This window comes from Mus musculus, chromosome 7 (assembly GCF_000001635.26).
Source record: "Mus musculus strain C57BL/6J chromosome 7, GRCm38.p6 C57BL/6J".
NCBI classification, from domain to species: Eukaryota; Metazoa; Chordata; class Mammalia; order Rodentia; family Muridae; genus Mus; species Mus musculus.
In genome coordinates, this window is record NC_000073.6 from 55,868,331 (window position 1) to 55,884,390 (window position 16,060).

At 44.1% G+C, this 16,060-nt stretch overlaps 1 protein-coding gene across 5 annotated transcripts in view; it reads left to right on the forward strand.

Annotated features, from left to right (window-relative positions):
* The window catches only part of Cyfip1 (cytoplasmic FMR1 interacting protein 1), a 90,612-nt gene that overhangs the window by 26,309 nt on the left and 48,243 nt on the right, over positions 1-16,060 (forward strand). For 4 of the 5 annotated variants that reach the window (XR_001785497.2, NM_001164661.1, NM_001164662.1 and 1 more), the window contains 8 exons: positions 3,529-3,646; positions 3,737-3,826; positions 5,116-5,193; positions 5,327-5,428; positions 6,577-6,758; positions 9,361-9,457; positions 9,549-9,677; positions 10,747-10,851. Coding sequence is in view for 4 of the 5 variants with exons in the window: in NM_001164661.1 (NP_001158133.1) it covers positions 3,530-3,646; positions 3,737-3,826; positions 5,116-5,193; positions 5,327-5,428; positions 6,577-6,758; positions 9,361-9,457; positions 9,549-9,677; positions 10,747-10,851 (900 nt within the window). In the remaining variant the exon portion in view is untranslated. Of the gene's footprint in view, positions 1-3,525; positions 3,647-3,736; positions 3,827-5,115; positions 5,194-5,326; positions 5,429-6,576; positions 6,759-9,360; positions 9,458-9,548; positions 9,678-10,746; positions 10,852-16,060 lie in introns of those variants that run through there. The other variant, XM_006540729.2, reaches the window with a different exon arrangement.

Below are 16,060 nucleotides of genomic sequence, written 5' to 3' on the forward strand. Positions count from 1 at the left end.
ATAAAATTACAAAAAAATCTCCACTGAGTTCTCGTTTCTTTGGTTTGGCTGCTTGTTGTTCACCCTGAACTTCTCCATTTGGTTACTGGGACTTTTCACAGTTGATGCTTTGAAGTCAGAGGTAGGAGCTGTGACTTCCTGCTGTTGATTGTATAATCACATCATGTATATTAATGAAAACGCAATTACATCAATTTCCTCCTTTCTTCCCGCCAGCCTGCCTCGGGTAACCCCTCTCGCTCTCTCGCTCTTTCCATGTTCCCCATTCCTCTCAAATTCATAACCTCTTTTTCTTGATTGTCACTGTTACATACTGGCATATATATTCATAATATATAAACATAGCCTGATGAGTCTGTGTGTATATGGTTTCAGGGCTGATTGCTTAGGGTTAGATAACCAGTTAGAAGGCTTACCCCCGAGGAGAGGCTAATCCTCCTTCTTTTCCTATGGGTGCGACCTCTAAAAGAGCACAGAGTCCTCGTCCTCACAGATAGCACTAGAGAAACCAGGAATGTTACACTCACAAAGGCTTACAGGGATTTATACCTGCTTTCCACCCAGAAGGCTGGGACTGGATGTTGTTAATAGCCTGGTGAACTTCGCTATTCTATAGAGCTAGGCCTCACTTGAATCCCTCCAGACTCGTGAGCATTATTTCTCCCTCATTAGAACCAACTCTTAAGAAAGGGTTACTTTACATGGCCTCTGCAGAAGAGTTTACTATTCTTATTACAAAGCTTTCCTACCTAGACAGCTGTCCTGAGCATTGTTTCTCAGTCAGTAGAACATGCATATGACATACTTTACAAGGGAGTTTCAATGTAGTCATGCCTTAAGCTTTGTTGTAATAATTATCAGAAGGAAACTTGTTTTCAAAGTTGTACTGTGCTTAAATATGTCAAAATTAAACCACTGGAGGGTCACCTCTGCCAGCTATAACATTTGCAGGGAACCCCCTCAGGGACCCTTTGAGATTTTACCTCTGTGGTAAATGGTGAATAAAATGGCCTGAATGGGTATATAGAGGGTGGTATTATTAGTAGGTGTGGCCTTGTTGGAGGAAGTGCGTTATTAGTCACGGACTTTGAGGTTTCAGGAGCTCAAGCCAGGCTTTATGGTTCAATAGTTTTCCTGCTGCCTGCCAATCTGGATGTAGAACTCTCAGCTCCTTCTCCAACACCATGTCTGCCTGTGCACTGCAGTGCTTCCCACCATGGTGATAGTAGGCTAAACCTCTGGAACTGTAAGCCAGTCTCAATTAAATGGTTTGCGTGTAAGAGAGGCTGTGGTCATGGGGTCTCTTCACAGCAATAAAACCCTAAGACAACCCCTTTCTGCCTTAGCATGTTTATTGATACTGCCATTGTTCGAGTCTTGTTTATGCAACCATTTGTAAAATACTGTTTCACAGCAGATATCCTGGCGTTTTGGCTCTTAGACCCCAACATGTGACCTGAACTGTAGATGTGTAGGATATGTGATGTAAATATAGCCATCAGGGGTGGGTTCTCCAAGAGCTGTTCATCTCTGCATTGTGTCCGGTTGTGCTTTCCTGTAATTCCCCAAGAGCTGTTCATCTCTGCATTGTGTCCGGTTGTGCTTTCCTGTAATGGCCTCCATTTGCTCTAAAAAGAAGCTTCTTTGGTGAGGGATGATACTGCATTTGTTTTGGATATAATGATGAGATTTATAATGCAGTTAGGAATTATTCTGGACTGGTAAAGTGGAAGTAGCAGATTTTCTTCTGAGATCCATGGCCTCAGTAGCCCCAGGAAGTTGCCTAGGAGGTCTTTATGTGCTGGGTAACACATAAAGTGGAAACTGGACATTGTGGATGTTATGCTATGAGACTTTGGTCTTACCATAACCACTGGAGGGTGTTGCTGCTTTTACGTTTATTAAGCAAACAGCCTGTGTTCTCTGGGCTGTAGCTCCCATTTCAGTACTGCTTCTGCTATGCCACTTAGACCTGTCTTCCGCTGTGTGTTTCAGTGGCTATATGAGACCTTTCTTGTGGCTTTATAAGTACATGCAGTCTTAGATCAATACTTGTGCTGTTTGAGGTCAGTCTGGATTTTTTTAAAAAAATGTTTATTTATTTATTTATTTATTTTATGTGCATGAGTACACTGTAGCTATTTTCAGACACCCCAGAAGAGGGCATCAGATCCCATTAGCGATGGCTGTGAGCCAATCATTCAGTCTGTAATTTGATGAACAGTTCTGAGGACTCTCTGTTCCTCACCACACTGACTGAGGACTTGCTGGGTCTCTGGAACCTCCCTTTTCAGTTTCCGTCTTAGACTGTAACTCTGCTCCTTCAGAGGACACAAGGGCAGCATGCCGAGGCCTGTGGGTCTTTAACGTCCGCACTGCCATTTTGTGGAGACTTGGATCCTTTGTGCTACTTCCATCTTAGAACACAACCTGTCCTGTGGCTCCACCTGTGGACAGAGCCCAGGTCTTCATACCTCCCCTCCAGGAGAGTGGACTATCTTTGTACCCCACCACCTATCCTGCTAGGGCCAGAACACTTTCAGTGGGAGGGAGGGTCTGTGCTTCTTCTGCGTTTTGTAGCTGGCATAGAAGACTTGTGTTATACCTGCACCTCTCTGCATTTCTGTCCTAGCCTTGGTGTTTATGACTTTCTCTCTAACAGCCACTTCCCTAGTTCACCTTGGACATAACTTCTCTAGTAGCATGTCTGTGATTCCAGCCTGCCTGATTCTAGCTGTACTGCTGGTGGCCAAGGGCAATGCTCTCACGCCTGTCCCTTATATATTTGGAATAACCATGCAGTAGATGCTGCCCTCTTGCAGCCATTTGAAGGTTTAGTATAGAGGGTACTCTGAGGGGCCCTAAGCACTAGCAACTAGGACTGGAGTGCCAGTATAGAAAGGGTGTGGGAAGTGACAGCAAATGTAGTATCCAGAATATTCTATAGTAACCAGGTATCCTTAGTTAGGGACTCTATTTGCTGTGAGGAGACACTATAAAACTCTTATAAAGGAAAACACTTGATTGGTGCTGGCTTACAATTTCAAAGGAAGGGAAACATGGCAGCATGCAGGTGCACATGGTGATGGGGGAGCTGAGAGTTCTGCATCTTGATCCATAGGCAGCAGAAGCAATTGTGTGCTATCCCGGGTGTAGCTTGTGCATAGGAGACCTCAAAGTCTGCCTGCACTGTGGCACACTTTCTCCCACAAGTCACACTTATTTCATCAAGACCACACCCCCTAATCGTGCCACTCCTTATAGGCTAAGCATTCAAACACATGTCTGTGGGGCCCATTCCTATTCAAACCACCACCCCAGGGTGACTATGAAGGTCAAGAGAGCCTTCCCAATAAGCCTGGAGGAAGGAAAGGCTCCCAAGGATAGTCCCCAGGCCCTTGTGCTCTGGTCGTCTCCAGTGCCCTTGAAAGAAAGGGAAGAGAAGCCCATGTGACCCGCTGAAAGCTTGTTGTGTATTCCAGGCCACATCTTTCCTCACGGGTGGCTCTGTACTTTGTTCTGTTGCAGGATGGCTGCCCAAGTGACACTAGAGGACGCACTGTCCAATGTGGACCTCCTGGAGGAGCTGCCTCTGCCTGACCAGCAGCCCTGCATCGAGCCCCCACCGTCCTCGCTGCTCTATCAGGTAGGTCTTGGGGCAGATGTGACGTAGCTGGCTGCTCTGACCTCTCAACGTGACCGTTTGTTTGTTTGTTTTTTTCCCATTTTCCTTCAGCCAAATTTCAACACCAACTTTGAAGACAGAAATGCATTTGTCACTGGCATTGCAAGATACATCGAACAAGCAACTGTCCACTCTAGCATGGTAATGTATCTATTTGTTTCTGAATGTCTTGCAGGTGTTATATTTGAACAGCAAACAAACTATATTTCCTGATAGATTAGGTTGAGAGAAAGATAAGAAAATGTCTTATAGTTTTAAGGAAGTCTTTGCCTTTATTATAAAAACAATGGATATTCTTTTAAAAAATTTAATCTCAAGATGGGTGGTGGTGGCACATGCCTTTAATCCCAGGGATACCCAGGCAGAGGCCAGCAGATCTTATAGAGTGAGTTCCAGGACACCTAGGGCTACATAGAGAAACCCTGTCTTGAAAAACAAAACAAACAAGTAAACAAACAAAAATTTCTCTGGCCCAGAGAAATTCTTTGCCAGCATTGCAAGGGTACCTCTTTTAGTTAGCGATCTTCTTCCGTGTCTGTACTTACATATGTTATGTATATACTCATATGGGACTTGGGTTATCTAAATGAATTCTGTTGTAATTATATATTTTGATGGTTTTATGAACATTTTCAAATCATGGCATTTACTAGAGAAAATACCTTTAATATCTTATAACCCATATTGCAGTGTCTACAGTTGACTATTTTTCTACATCTACTCTGTTTCCCCTTTTGTGTGATAAAGAATACCGTGATGAACGTATTCCTATATATTTATAAAAATGAAGTTATAAAAAGAAAAGCAGCAGTACTTTTAACTCATCTTAAAAACCATTGCCAGATTTCTAGTCACATCTTAAAGAACACCTATGGGATTTTACCCTTCTTACCAAAGCAAATGGTATGGAAGTAATGGAACCGAACATCAAAAAGTAGATTTTAAAAATGATGGTAGCCCTCTTCTTGTGGACCGCATCCCTAAACTTTTAGTGCTGTAAGAAGCAGGCTGTCTTTTCCTCCTGTGTATCCTGGGCTGGCAGCTCTGCTTCTGGACCCTGTGTGAACCAGGAAGCTTGGTGTGGCTGGAGAAGAAGCTATGAGCATGGCGTGTCTTGCCCAGGCTTTCACACCCCTAGCTTCAGGTCTGCATTATAGGTAGTTACTTAGGGTTGAGGGGGGCCAAGATGTATCTCTGTGGCAGCTCTCCTCAGAAATGACTGCACTGTCACCCAGAATCCTTTGCAGCCTGCTGAAGCTGAAGGGGATGTTTGCAGTAGTTATGGTGGTCTGTCATGTACAGTGTGCCTCTTGTCAGGCTACCGTGTCTCAAGAGGGTAGGTAGGGCACTTTGTGGGACTACCGGCAGTTTCCATCTCTCTTTGTGCTTCTTATTCTGCTTGTACGTGATTTGTCCTGTGTATTTTGCAGAACGAGATGCTAGAGGAAGGCCAAGAGTATGCTGTCATGCTGTACACCTGGAGGAGCTGCTCCCGGGCCATCCCTCAGGTGCCTTGACCTTTTCTGCCACACCTGTCCCCAGGCCTACCAGGCCGCAGCATCTCCCCCCCCTTGTATGGTTGTGGAATGCCTGCTTCAGCGTGATAAGACTCTAACTCTGAGTTTCTTTCTTTGTGCTCAGGTGAAGTGCAACGAGCAGCCGAATAGAGTTGAAATTTATGAGAAAACCGTGGAAGTCCTTGAACCCGAGGTCACAAAACTGATGAATTTTATGTACTTTCAGGTAAAACGTTAAAATAATAAGAGGGGTTTAATGCTAAGGAGTATGGACAGCGTGGTCTGCAGCAAGATGACCGCATCAGGCTGAGGAGGACTAAGGCCTCGGCAGTCTGGAGTGACTCGTTCTTTTGCATTTCACCTCTTGTTTAGCGTGGATTTTTATCCTGCACAAAAGCTCGCGTTCATCACTTCCAAGTCCAGGATATGTCTAGTTCTTCAGCTGTTTTCTTGTCTTCCTGCTACCCTCTGTTGACCACCTTTGACTCTTCAGTCGGGCCACATGGAAGAGACTTGCTGGTGCTTAAAGTAGTAGAAATACCTAAACACTTTTTAACTGTAGCTTTCCTTGATTTGTTTTGTTTTGTTTAATCTTAAAGTTCCCCTTTATGTTCACCTCTGACAGTCAGCACCAGTATGATACATGTTGTATGGGAGCATTTTGCTCATTAACTGTCTTCAGTTGTTTGCTGTTGCTATAACAGAGTAGCCCAGTGAAGCTGCTTAATGAAGAAAGGGTTTCCTTTTGCTCAAGAGTAGAGTCCATCATAGCAGGGGGACTCAAGGCAGTAGGAACTTTAACCACCGGGTCACTGCCATCCATAATCATGATACAGAGTTAAGAATGCATACTGTGTCTCAACTCCTTTCTCTACTTCCACAGCCCAGGATGCCAGCTAGCGGATGGCATCACCTATAGTAGGTCTGTCTTTGTGCCCCCGTCAGTGTAATGAAGGTAATCCCCAGGAGGCAGGCTTGCAAACCCATCTGCCAGGTGATCATAGATTCAGTCATTTGACAATCAGCAGTAACGGTTACCATCACAGTAGTTTCACTGGGATAATCCGGTTACCATCACAGTAGTTTCACTGGGATAATCCGGTTACCATCACAGTAGTTTCACTGGGATAATCAGCAAACTTCTTTTACTTTAGTAAAAGATGCAGTTGCTAACCTGCAAAATACAGACCAAAATACAGGTTTTTACAGAGCAAAGGCATGGAAATTGCTCAGACAAGGGACTCTATCTGAGACGGAGGGTGATCCTAGAGCCTCACAGAGAAATGAGGGACCGTCCTGTCCTTGAAGCGTAGTCGTGAGTTTGATAAGCTGCTCACTAGGGCACTTCTGCATTCTTCCCCTTTGTGTGTTCAGAGAAATGCCATCGAGCGGTTCTGTGGGGAAGTGAGACGCCTGTGTCATGCTGAGAGGAGAAAGGACTTTGTTTCTGAAGCCTACTTGATCACCCTGGGCAAATTTATCAACATGTTTGCTGTGTTGGATGAGCTGAAGAACATGAAGTGCAGTGTGAAGAATGACCACTCTGCATATAAGAGGTGAGCTTAGACTTGCAGCGTGCGGCCGGTCTGCTCAGAGAGGGCCTGTCTTAGCTTTACAGGTAGCAAGTGCATATCTCCTATGTGCTAACATCATCATTTTTAAAAAGATTTATTTCTTTTCTTTTTTTGTTTTCTTTGTTTGGTTTTGTTTTTTGTTTTTTTTTTTGTTTTTTTCAAGACAGGGTTTCTCTGTGTAGCCCTGGCTGTCCTGGAACTCACCCTGTAGACCAAGCTGGCCTCGAACTCAGAAATTCACCCGCCTCCTAAGTGCTGGGATTAAAGGCATGCTCCACCATGCCTGGCTTTGTTTATTTTCTTCTTTATTTTATATGAGTACACTGTAGCTATCTTCAGACACACCAGAAGAAGACATTGGATCCCATTACAGATGGTTGTGAGCCACCATGTGGTTGCTAGGAATTGGACTCGGGACCTCTGGAAAAAGCAGTCCGTGCTTTTAACTGCTGAGCCATCTCACCAGCCCATCATCTTTATTGATAGGAGCTACTTATCAGTCTTGGGACTGTGAATACATGGTGCCAAGAATAAGGTGCAGGAGTAACTAGTAGTTTAAGGGTCTTACACATCTTGTGCGGCCTGGAGTTTTTAGGTGTGCTTCAATCGTTTTGGGGGAATCTGGGAGCTTGGTTCCCTTGAGATGATAAGCATCTACATCTATCTCTGTTCACTGTGTGGAAGTGCTTACCCTGAGGAACATTGTTTAGAACATGGGCTTTTCATCCAAGCATACCAAGTTGAAGTCCTCAGAGAAGTCATCTCCCTTGTTTGTCCCTTGGGTGCTGAGGGACACTAGCACTTCATTGCAGACACGAGGTCGCCCCATGCCCTGTTGGCAGGTGTCTTAGAATCAATCTCACTGAGCATTCTAGGGCTTCTGGACAGCTCGCTCTTTGCGACGGCAACTTCAGCTTCCTTCTTTGAAGGCAGAGCTTCTAGAAAGAGGCCAGCAGTGGTGTGTTAGTCAGATTTTGATGTTGCTGTGATGAAACACCTGAGGTTCAGATTTAGGGTAGGTTTTCTGACTTTAAGAGGTTTAGGATGAGTCTTCCCGCTGCAAATGATCGATCAAGTAAATCCATCATAGCTATACCAAGCTGCTTGAGTTTTACTTGATTCCAGACGTAGTCAGGTTTACAGTACGATTAGCAATCACGTTACCTTTTATATTCTCATATTCATTCATATTCTTTCTCTTTCATACTCATCCTCTCTGTCTCTCTCTCTCTTTGTCTCTCTCTCTGCCCCTGCCCCCCTCACACACACACATACACACACACACACACACACACACACACACACACACTCATAATCATTTCTTTTGTGCCCAGATGATAACTTTCAGTACATATTCTGAGTAGAATGCAAAAGTAGCCCCACACAACTCTGGTGAGCCTTGACTGAAATAGAACGCAGTGTCCTCAATTCCTTCCTTCCTTGGTTGTCATGGCTTCTATCCTAGCATCTACTGGAGTCAATAAGGTGAATATAGGAAAAGATAGAGCCTTACTATATCAGTGAGATGATTGAACTATATTCAAGTTTTCAAAATATTAATTTTTAGGTCTTTGATTTAATTACTTTAATTAGGGAGTTCTCATTCCGCAGTTATCATATGTTGTTCATTGTCCGATATGGCTGCTTGAGTTCTACCCCCAATTTATATCTGGTGAACAGGGAGGAAAGAGAACATAAAGCCGTACTCTTTCTTAGAAGTAAACATTCAACTTCCTGATACTCCTTTTCATCCTATCTCATGGGCCACCCCTTGGTTACCTGGCCACAGCCTCTGCAAGGGAGATGACACATTATCATTTCAGGCCGATCATGAGGCAGAAAAGAAGTGAATTCATTGTGGATATGGTCCTTCCTTGCGGAACCATAAAAGTTTAAGATTCTGGGTTGCCCAGATAGAGCCTTGTGGGCAGTTTCTGTTACATGTAAAGATTTCTCACAGTTTCTCCACACAGACGTAACATGTGCCTTTGAGGATTTTACCGTGCAAGCCCTTTTGTCTGCCTCACATTGTGTAGCTGAATAGTTGGCAAATCTCGGGCTCTGGGAAGTTCCAGTACTAGTGCGCTGAAACAGCGTAACTGGGGAGGGGCACTTACTTCTTGTTAGAAATAGTGGTGGCGGAGAGGGTTTCGGAAAGATCCTTAAGAATGTGTTTCAGGGCTTTTTGGAGTCAGAATATGCATAGACAAGTTCTTCTCTGACACAGACACTAGGAGTCAACACTTTGACCTGTAGATAAAGGTAGACATTCACCTATGCCTAGGAGAGACCAGAGTATAGATACCTGTTGATGAAGTCCATTGGCCATGAACAATAGAGTACAAAAGCTCTCTGGTGTATACGATATGTCTGAGTTGGCAAAAGTCTCCCCTAAAGTCAAGGTCAGGGATGCTGCAAGAGGCTGAAACCAAAAGCAGCTACTTCAACACTTATTTCTGCAAATAACTGCAGGCAGAGAAGAATAGTGATTTTTTTTTTTTCTCCCCAAGGTCCCCATGGGGCCTCCTCCACCCTCCCCAATTAATTTGCAGATATGTTTTGGAATTGCCTCTTTTCTTTCTAGGGCTGCTCAGTTTTTACGTAAAATGGCAGATCCACAATCCATCCAGGAGTCACAGAATCTGTCCATGTTCCTGGCCAACCACAACAAGATTACACAAGTAAGGCCCGTGTCTCTGCACACCATTGACATCCTGTGTTGCTGGTGAGGCTGGAGTGGGCGGCAGCTAATCTCTTTCCTTTGTGCTCCAGTCTCTGCAGCAGCAGCTTGAGGTCATTTCTGGCTATGAAGAGCTCCTGGCAGACATCGTGAATCTGTGTGTGGATTACTATGAGAACAGGATGTACTTGACACCCAGCGAAAAACACATGCTTCTCAAAGTACGTGTGTAGCGGAGAGGGTCCAGCCTTCCTCGGGGATCAAGCATGGCCGTTTGTACAAACGGCTGTACTTAGTCGTTCTTTTTTAACCTTCTTTTTTAAATTCTCATGCTGTCATGTATGTAGACAGCATCTCTTGAGTATATACACATTCCCTTGGCTTTGCTCACCACCTCAGCACATAGTTGGCTGTTGACCTGGGGCACTGCCTGCTGAATTTGCCTGCTGCTCCGACTTGTGACACATCCTTGTCAGGAGAGCACCTGATGGGTGGTCTGTGATAGCAGACACGTCATGACTGTGACTGTGCTGGCCGATGCAGCCCTCGTCATGTTCCCAGGACACGTTGGGATTGTGCAGCTGCCTGTTCCCAGATTGAATTTATGAGTTTACAAAGACACTGAAAGCTAAGTTTAGTAGTAATGCATGGGTGTGTCTTGGATAGTGCAGTTCTACAAGAGCCTTGTTACTCAGGTTAGACGAATCAGTGCTGCATTGGTTCGAAGCAGCTAGCCTCTAAACAAAATTACCCTTTGTAACCCAATTTCAATGAAGGAAAAAAATGCATACGGTCTGGGAATAGTAGGTATTAAACCACAATAAAACCTTAAAAAATATACAGCTTAACACAGTCACAGTCGCTGTGAGCTAGGTAACTACTGAATCTGACTGTGTCATTTCAGAGGTTAAGTATTCTTGATTGTGTGCCTGCTTATCCTTGTTCATGATACTCCAGGGACAGTATTGTTATAATTGTAGCACTTGAGTTTAGTAGAATTAAACTTGTGGCATTATTAAGGAACCGTCTCATGAGTCCCTTGTGCAGTTGCCTGCATCTACTACCTAAGCGCTGTCCTCCGCTCAGCAGGCGCGACACCTGAGTGTCTTCGGAGGACGCTGAAGTAGGCACAGGAGATGGTACGGACAAGGGAAAAGGTTTTATTTCAGAAGGAAGCTCTTTATTTCATAGCACCATTGAGGGAAGGGTGATTTCTGATTTCAGAGTTAGCAGCTCTGGCAGTGTGCATCTGTGTGGGTCGGTTCACAGGTCCGTGTGTTATTTTTGCAGGTCATGGGATTTGGCCTGTACCTGATGGATGGGAGTGTGAGTAACATCTACAAACTAGATGCCAAGAAAAGAATAAATTTATCCAAAATCGACAAGTATTTCAAGGTGAGTTTCAAATGTACGTATGCATGTGTCATATGTGTATATAAAAGCATATATATGTGTGTGTGTGTGTGTCTGTGTGTGTGTGTGTGTATATATATAAGTCTATACATGGATAAACATTTTTGACAAAGGCTTTTGGCTAGTTCAAAGCATTGATGATAAAAGTGTTTATGGGTATATGCATTGAATTTTTGCCGTGCGAATCTGTGAGTGATTGTGACGCACATGGCATGACTGATCTCTCTTTTGTAAAGGTGGCTGCTGTCCCCTTCCCGCTCCTTGCCTTGCTTTCCCCTGGGTTGAATAGTGTAGAAATGGAATCATACGATTTTTCTCTCTTTTGCCTCTGGCTGCGTGTGCCCAACCCTCTGTTTGTGAAAAGAATCCCCATGGGAGCCTGTGGGGAGAGCTTGTAGGTTTGCTCATTGTTATTTTATCTGTGCTAGAACCATTTTAGTAGAGTGATACATACCTGGAAGATTCAGGAAGGAAAAGGTTTCTGCCTGTGTGTCTTCCCGTAAGACCTGTAAACACGAAGAACAATGATCTAGGTCACTTGCAGCGTTCTCCTGTGTATGTGACCAGTGCATCTTTACTGCCAGTCATGGTAACTAAATTACAGAGAAATTAGCATCCCTTCGCTTCTCTCATTCTTTTGCTCTAGAAACATTTTACTAGGAAATTACCGTGCAGCTCAGTAACTGTTGGCTCTGAATCTTCCATGCAATGATGGTGTCTTTAGTTACAGAAGAGCCCCTGCAGAGATGGAGTACAGGCTTGCATGCCGCACCAGGAGATCGGGATTTCGAAGTCTAGCTCTAATAAAAACCTGTAGATGTGTAATTTATATTAGACTCACATAACTTTTCTCTTAAACTACACATTAACTATTACCTAACATTTTTTACATTTCTTTTATTTTTAAGTTTTAATACAGGTATATCTTTTCTGTCCTCTGTTTTCTTTCCATTGAATATTAACTTTTAAATAAAGTAGTGCTTGTAGGACAATCGGTTACACAATTCACTCTGCTCTGAATAGTTTTTCAGTGCCATACGCGAAGTGAGTGTGCTTGAACCATTATCCTTTCTAAAGGGTAGGTTAAGTCACTGGATTGTTGCTCAGTTTTATTTTTAGTGGTGTGGGGTGGGGGTGGCGGTTGCATATGGTTTAGAGCATTTGTTTGATCAGTCACTTTGCAAATCAGAAAAGGCAATTATCTAAAACAATAGCATCTTAAGTAGGTTGCTCTGGCCACTTTTTTGGCGGCGGTTGTTACAGCCATTTCTAAGACCCTTGGCATTTCCTTCTGTGGTTTGTGGAGCTCTGATCAGAGGAATCTGATTCTAACCTCTTCTTTTGTTTAGCCAATGTCTGGCTAAACCTAGATGTCTTGCCCAGAGCATTTAAAGTATATCCATAAAAAGATCCTACAGGGAAAACCTGGGTGTTCCACAAGAATGTCGGATCTTTATAATCTAGGCAGTTGGTATTGTAGGTAAGCTGCCAGGAGGCAACGGTCCTCATAAAGCAAGCAGCATTACTTCAGTTAAGACCCAAGTCTTGAAGCTCCGTATACCTGGGTGGGAAGAGAAGCTAGGGGCTGCCTGAGCAGGTTAGTAACTGTTTGACCCCGGTCCAGGAAGGTACTGATGCATAGGATTCAGCTAAGATCCTCCATCCAGGGCTGGGGGACGGCTCAGCAGGATAAAAGCATCTTCTGTAGAAGCTTTATGAGCGCTGTTTGGTCCCAGAACCCACAGAAAATGCCAGATGTGGTGCTGCGCATCTGTAATCCGCTCCTCTAGCGAGATGGGAAGTGGAGACAGGAGAATTGTCTGTGAGCCCAGAAGCCAGTTAACGGGGAGAATGCAGAACAGCTCTGTGGTGCTTTGAATGAGAAATGTTCCCCTTAGCCTCGCTTGGTCCTCAATTGGTGGTTGGTGCTGTCCAGGGAGATGGTGCTGCCTTGCTGGAAGGAGTCCCAGGTGGGCTTTGAGCGTTTATGTCTTGGCCCCCACGTCCAGCTCGATCTGTTTACTTTCTTCATCTGAATGAAGATGTGCTCTCTCAGCATCCTGCTTCAGCCATCTGCTGCAGTGCCTCCCAGGCCATCACGAAGCTCTCTCTGGAACTATTATCTAAAACAAACCCCTTCGGTCCTGGTGTTTTATCATAGCAACAGAGAAGTAACTAAGATGAGAAGAAAGAGAGAGACCTAGCTGCAACAAGGTAGAAGGAGAGAACTGATTCTGGCTTCTTTCTATGTGATTGCTGTGGCATGTGCAGTGATTGTATAATAATGCATGATGATGACGGTGATGATGATATTTTATAATCTACAGTCCATGGCTCCCAAACAGGAAATTGAGTCAGCAGACACGACTGACACAAGGCTTGTATATTGGTAATGGGTAAGGTCTTCCATATAGGAAGAGTAGGTAGACGAGGGATGTGTCAGCGTGGAGGTGGAAGTTGTGCTCTGGAGAGACACAGTGGAATTTACCTTCCGCTCACACGCTGTCCTTTTTAGACAGGTCTCACTTTTCCTTACAGCTTGATGCTGCTGCTGGTGGTGACATTTAGCTTTTTGATTTTTGTTTTCAGTTGTAGTTTTTTGAGAACTTTATATTTGAGCACTGTGTCTACATCACTTTTGCCCGCTCCTCCAACTTTTCCCTTATCTCCCTTGCAAAATCACAGTGTCCTTAATTATTTATTGTAACACTCACATACATGTGCACGCACCCATGCATGTTCACATGTATAACCTACTGAGTCCATTTTGCACAAGTATCTACAACTTGGGTTTGGAAAGCCTGCTTCCATGTTCAGCTGTGTATAATATTTTCGCCTTCTGTTCAGCCATATACAATAATCTCATCTCCACAATTTTTTCATTAATTAATTTATTCACCTTAAGATCTTGATCGCAGCCTCCCTCCCTCCTCTACTCCCAGTCCTACCCTGAAACCCCTCTTCCCCAGTTTGCCTCTCCCCTTCTCTGAGGTACCCATAGGTACCAACCTCCCCTAGCACATGAGGACTGAGCTCATCCTCTCACTGAGGCGGACAAGGCAACCCCGCTAGGGGAAAGGGATCCATAGGCAGGCAACAGAGTCTGAGTCAGAGACAGCTTCTGCTCCAACTGTTGGGAGACCCACATGATAACCAAGCTTTGCATCTGCTACCTTAGTGTAAAGGAGCCGAGGTCCAGCCCCTGCATGCTCTTTGGTTGGTGGTTCAGTCTCTGTGCACCCCCATGGGCCTAGGATAGTTGACTCTGTAGGTCTTGAGGTGTCCTTGACCCCTCTGGCTCCCTCAGGACTTGCCCTAAGTCTTTTTCACTAGACTCCTCGAGCTCCGCCTCTTGTTTGCTGCGGGTTTCTGTATCTGTTTCCATCAGCTACTGGGTGACAGTTATGCTGGGTTTCTGTCTGCAAGCATAGCAGAGTATCATTAGCAGTGTCAGGGTTGGCTCCCATGGAATGACTCTTAAGTTGGACAGGTCATTCGTTGGCCATTACCCCAATCTCTGTTTCATTTTTATCCCTGCATATCTGGTAGGCAGGGCAAATTTTGGGTAGAATGTTTTGTAGGCTCACCATCTCATTTAGCTGCCTACAATAAACCCGCTCCCTTGATTCAGAGGTTTAAAATACATGTGCTGAGTTTGTGCCTGGGTCAGATGCAAGGCCACCCAATCCCATCTTTTCTATACTTGTTAGGTCTAAGCCATGCAGGTCACAGAATTCCAGGTTTAATTTTGACAGTTTGGCATAAACTAGTAATCCATCCATGACTTTTACTTTTTAATCCGTAATGGAGTACAGATGTTTAAAGAATTCCCTTAATATTCTGAATTTCTTTGATGTTTGTTGGAATGCTTCCTATTCATTTGTGGTTCTGTTAACTGGCATTCGTTCTTCCTTCTCATGAGTTGGGTAAAGGACTGGTGACCTTGTTTATCTTACAGAACCAGCTCAGAGGTTTGTTGGTTCTTTGTATTGTTTTCCTTGTTTCTATTTCATTAGTTTCTACTTTTTTTTTTTTTAAATAATTCTTGCTGTGTTGGTTTGAGTTAGGTTTTTTCCCTTGGCTTTTCCAAAATTTTGGATTGCATCATGAACTTATTGATTTGTCCTCTTTATAATTTATCATTATGTTATGTGTATGGATAATTTGCCTGCATGTATGTCTGTGTAACGTGTGTTTCTTTTGTTTGTGTGTATATATGTGTGGGATATGTACGTGTTGAAGTAGGTGTGGCTAATGTCAGATGTTTCCTTCTGTGTCTTTAACTTACTTTTTGAGATAGGATCTCTCCCCAATCCTAGAGTTCATTGATTTTGCCAGGCTAGCAGGCCATTGGGCTCTAGGGGTCCACGCATGCTCTGTCTGCATACAGCTTCTGCATGGGTTCTGGGGAACGGAGCTCAGGTACTAAAGCTGGCATGACAAGTATATAACCCACAGGATCTCAGCCTCACTGTCTTCTTGTCGGCTGGTACTTCCTGGTGTGTCCCTGGTGGGTTCCTTTGTGTTAATGCTATTTCGTCTTTACTGCTCTGTTTTCCATTGACTTGTAATTGTTTGTATGTTGTAGAGTTAAGTCTTTTATTGGATATGTGTTTTAAGAACACGTGCAGGGTAGGAGGCACAGCTCACAGAAAGCATTAGAAGATGCAGAATTGTTAAACACGTTGGCTTTTTATTTTCTTCAAGAGAAGAAAGGAAATGATGCTTTTACACCTGGAAGAGGGCGGAGTGAATGTTGTCTGACAGTCTGGTGATCTTTTGCTGTTCTGTGGAGCCAGCTTCCTGAATTCTGCCAAATCCTGGGCATTGTTTAGGCCTTAATCCTGAGCCTTGTCTCTCAGTGACTAGAACCCATCCTAATGAAAAAGGTCCCATGTACTTTGCATCCTTCACCAGTAGAATCTATCCTTATGCTTACTATAAACCATTCCTCCTTAAGCCTTGCCCTGAGCTCTGTTTATCAGCCAGAAGAACTCATTCTTCCTGTAAAGGCCACAGGTGCTTTGCTTCGTTACGAGGTGCTTTCCATGTCGTTGTCCCTAAAGCTTTGTTTATGGGAATTGCACATGGAGACTTTTTCCTAAACTTTGAGGATCAGACACTGAAGTTTTGATCCATTCTGGCTGACCAAGTCCGGCTGTACCGAGTTTTCATGCACTCATTTCTTTAA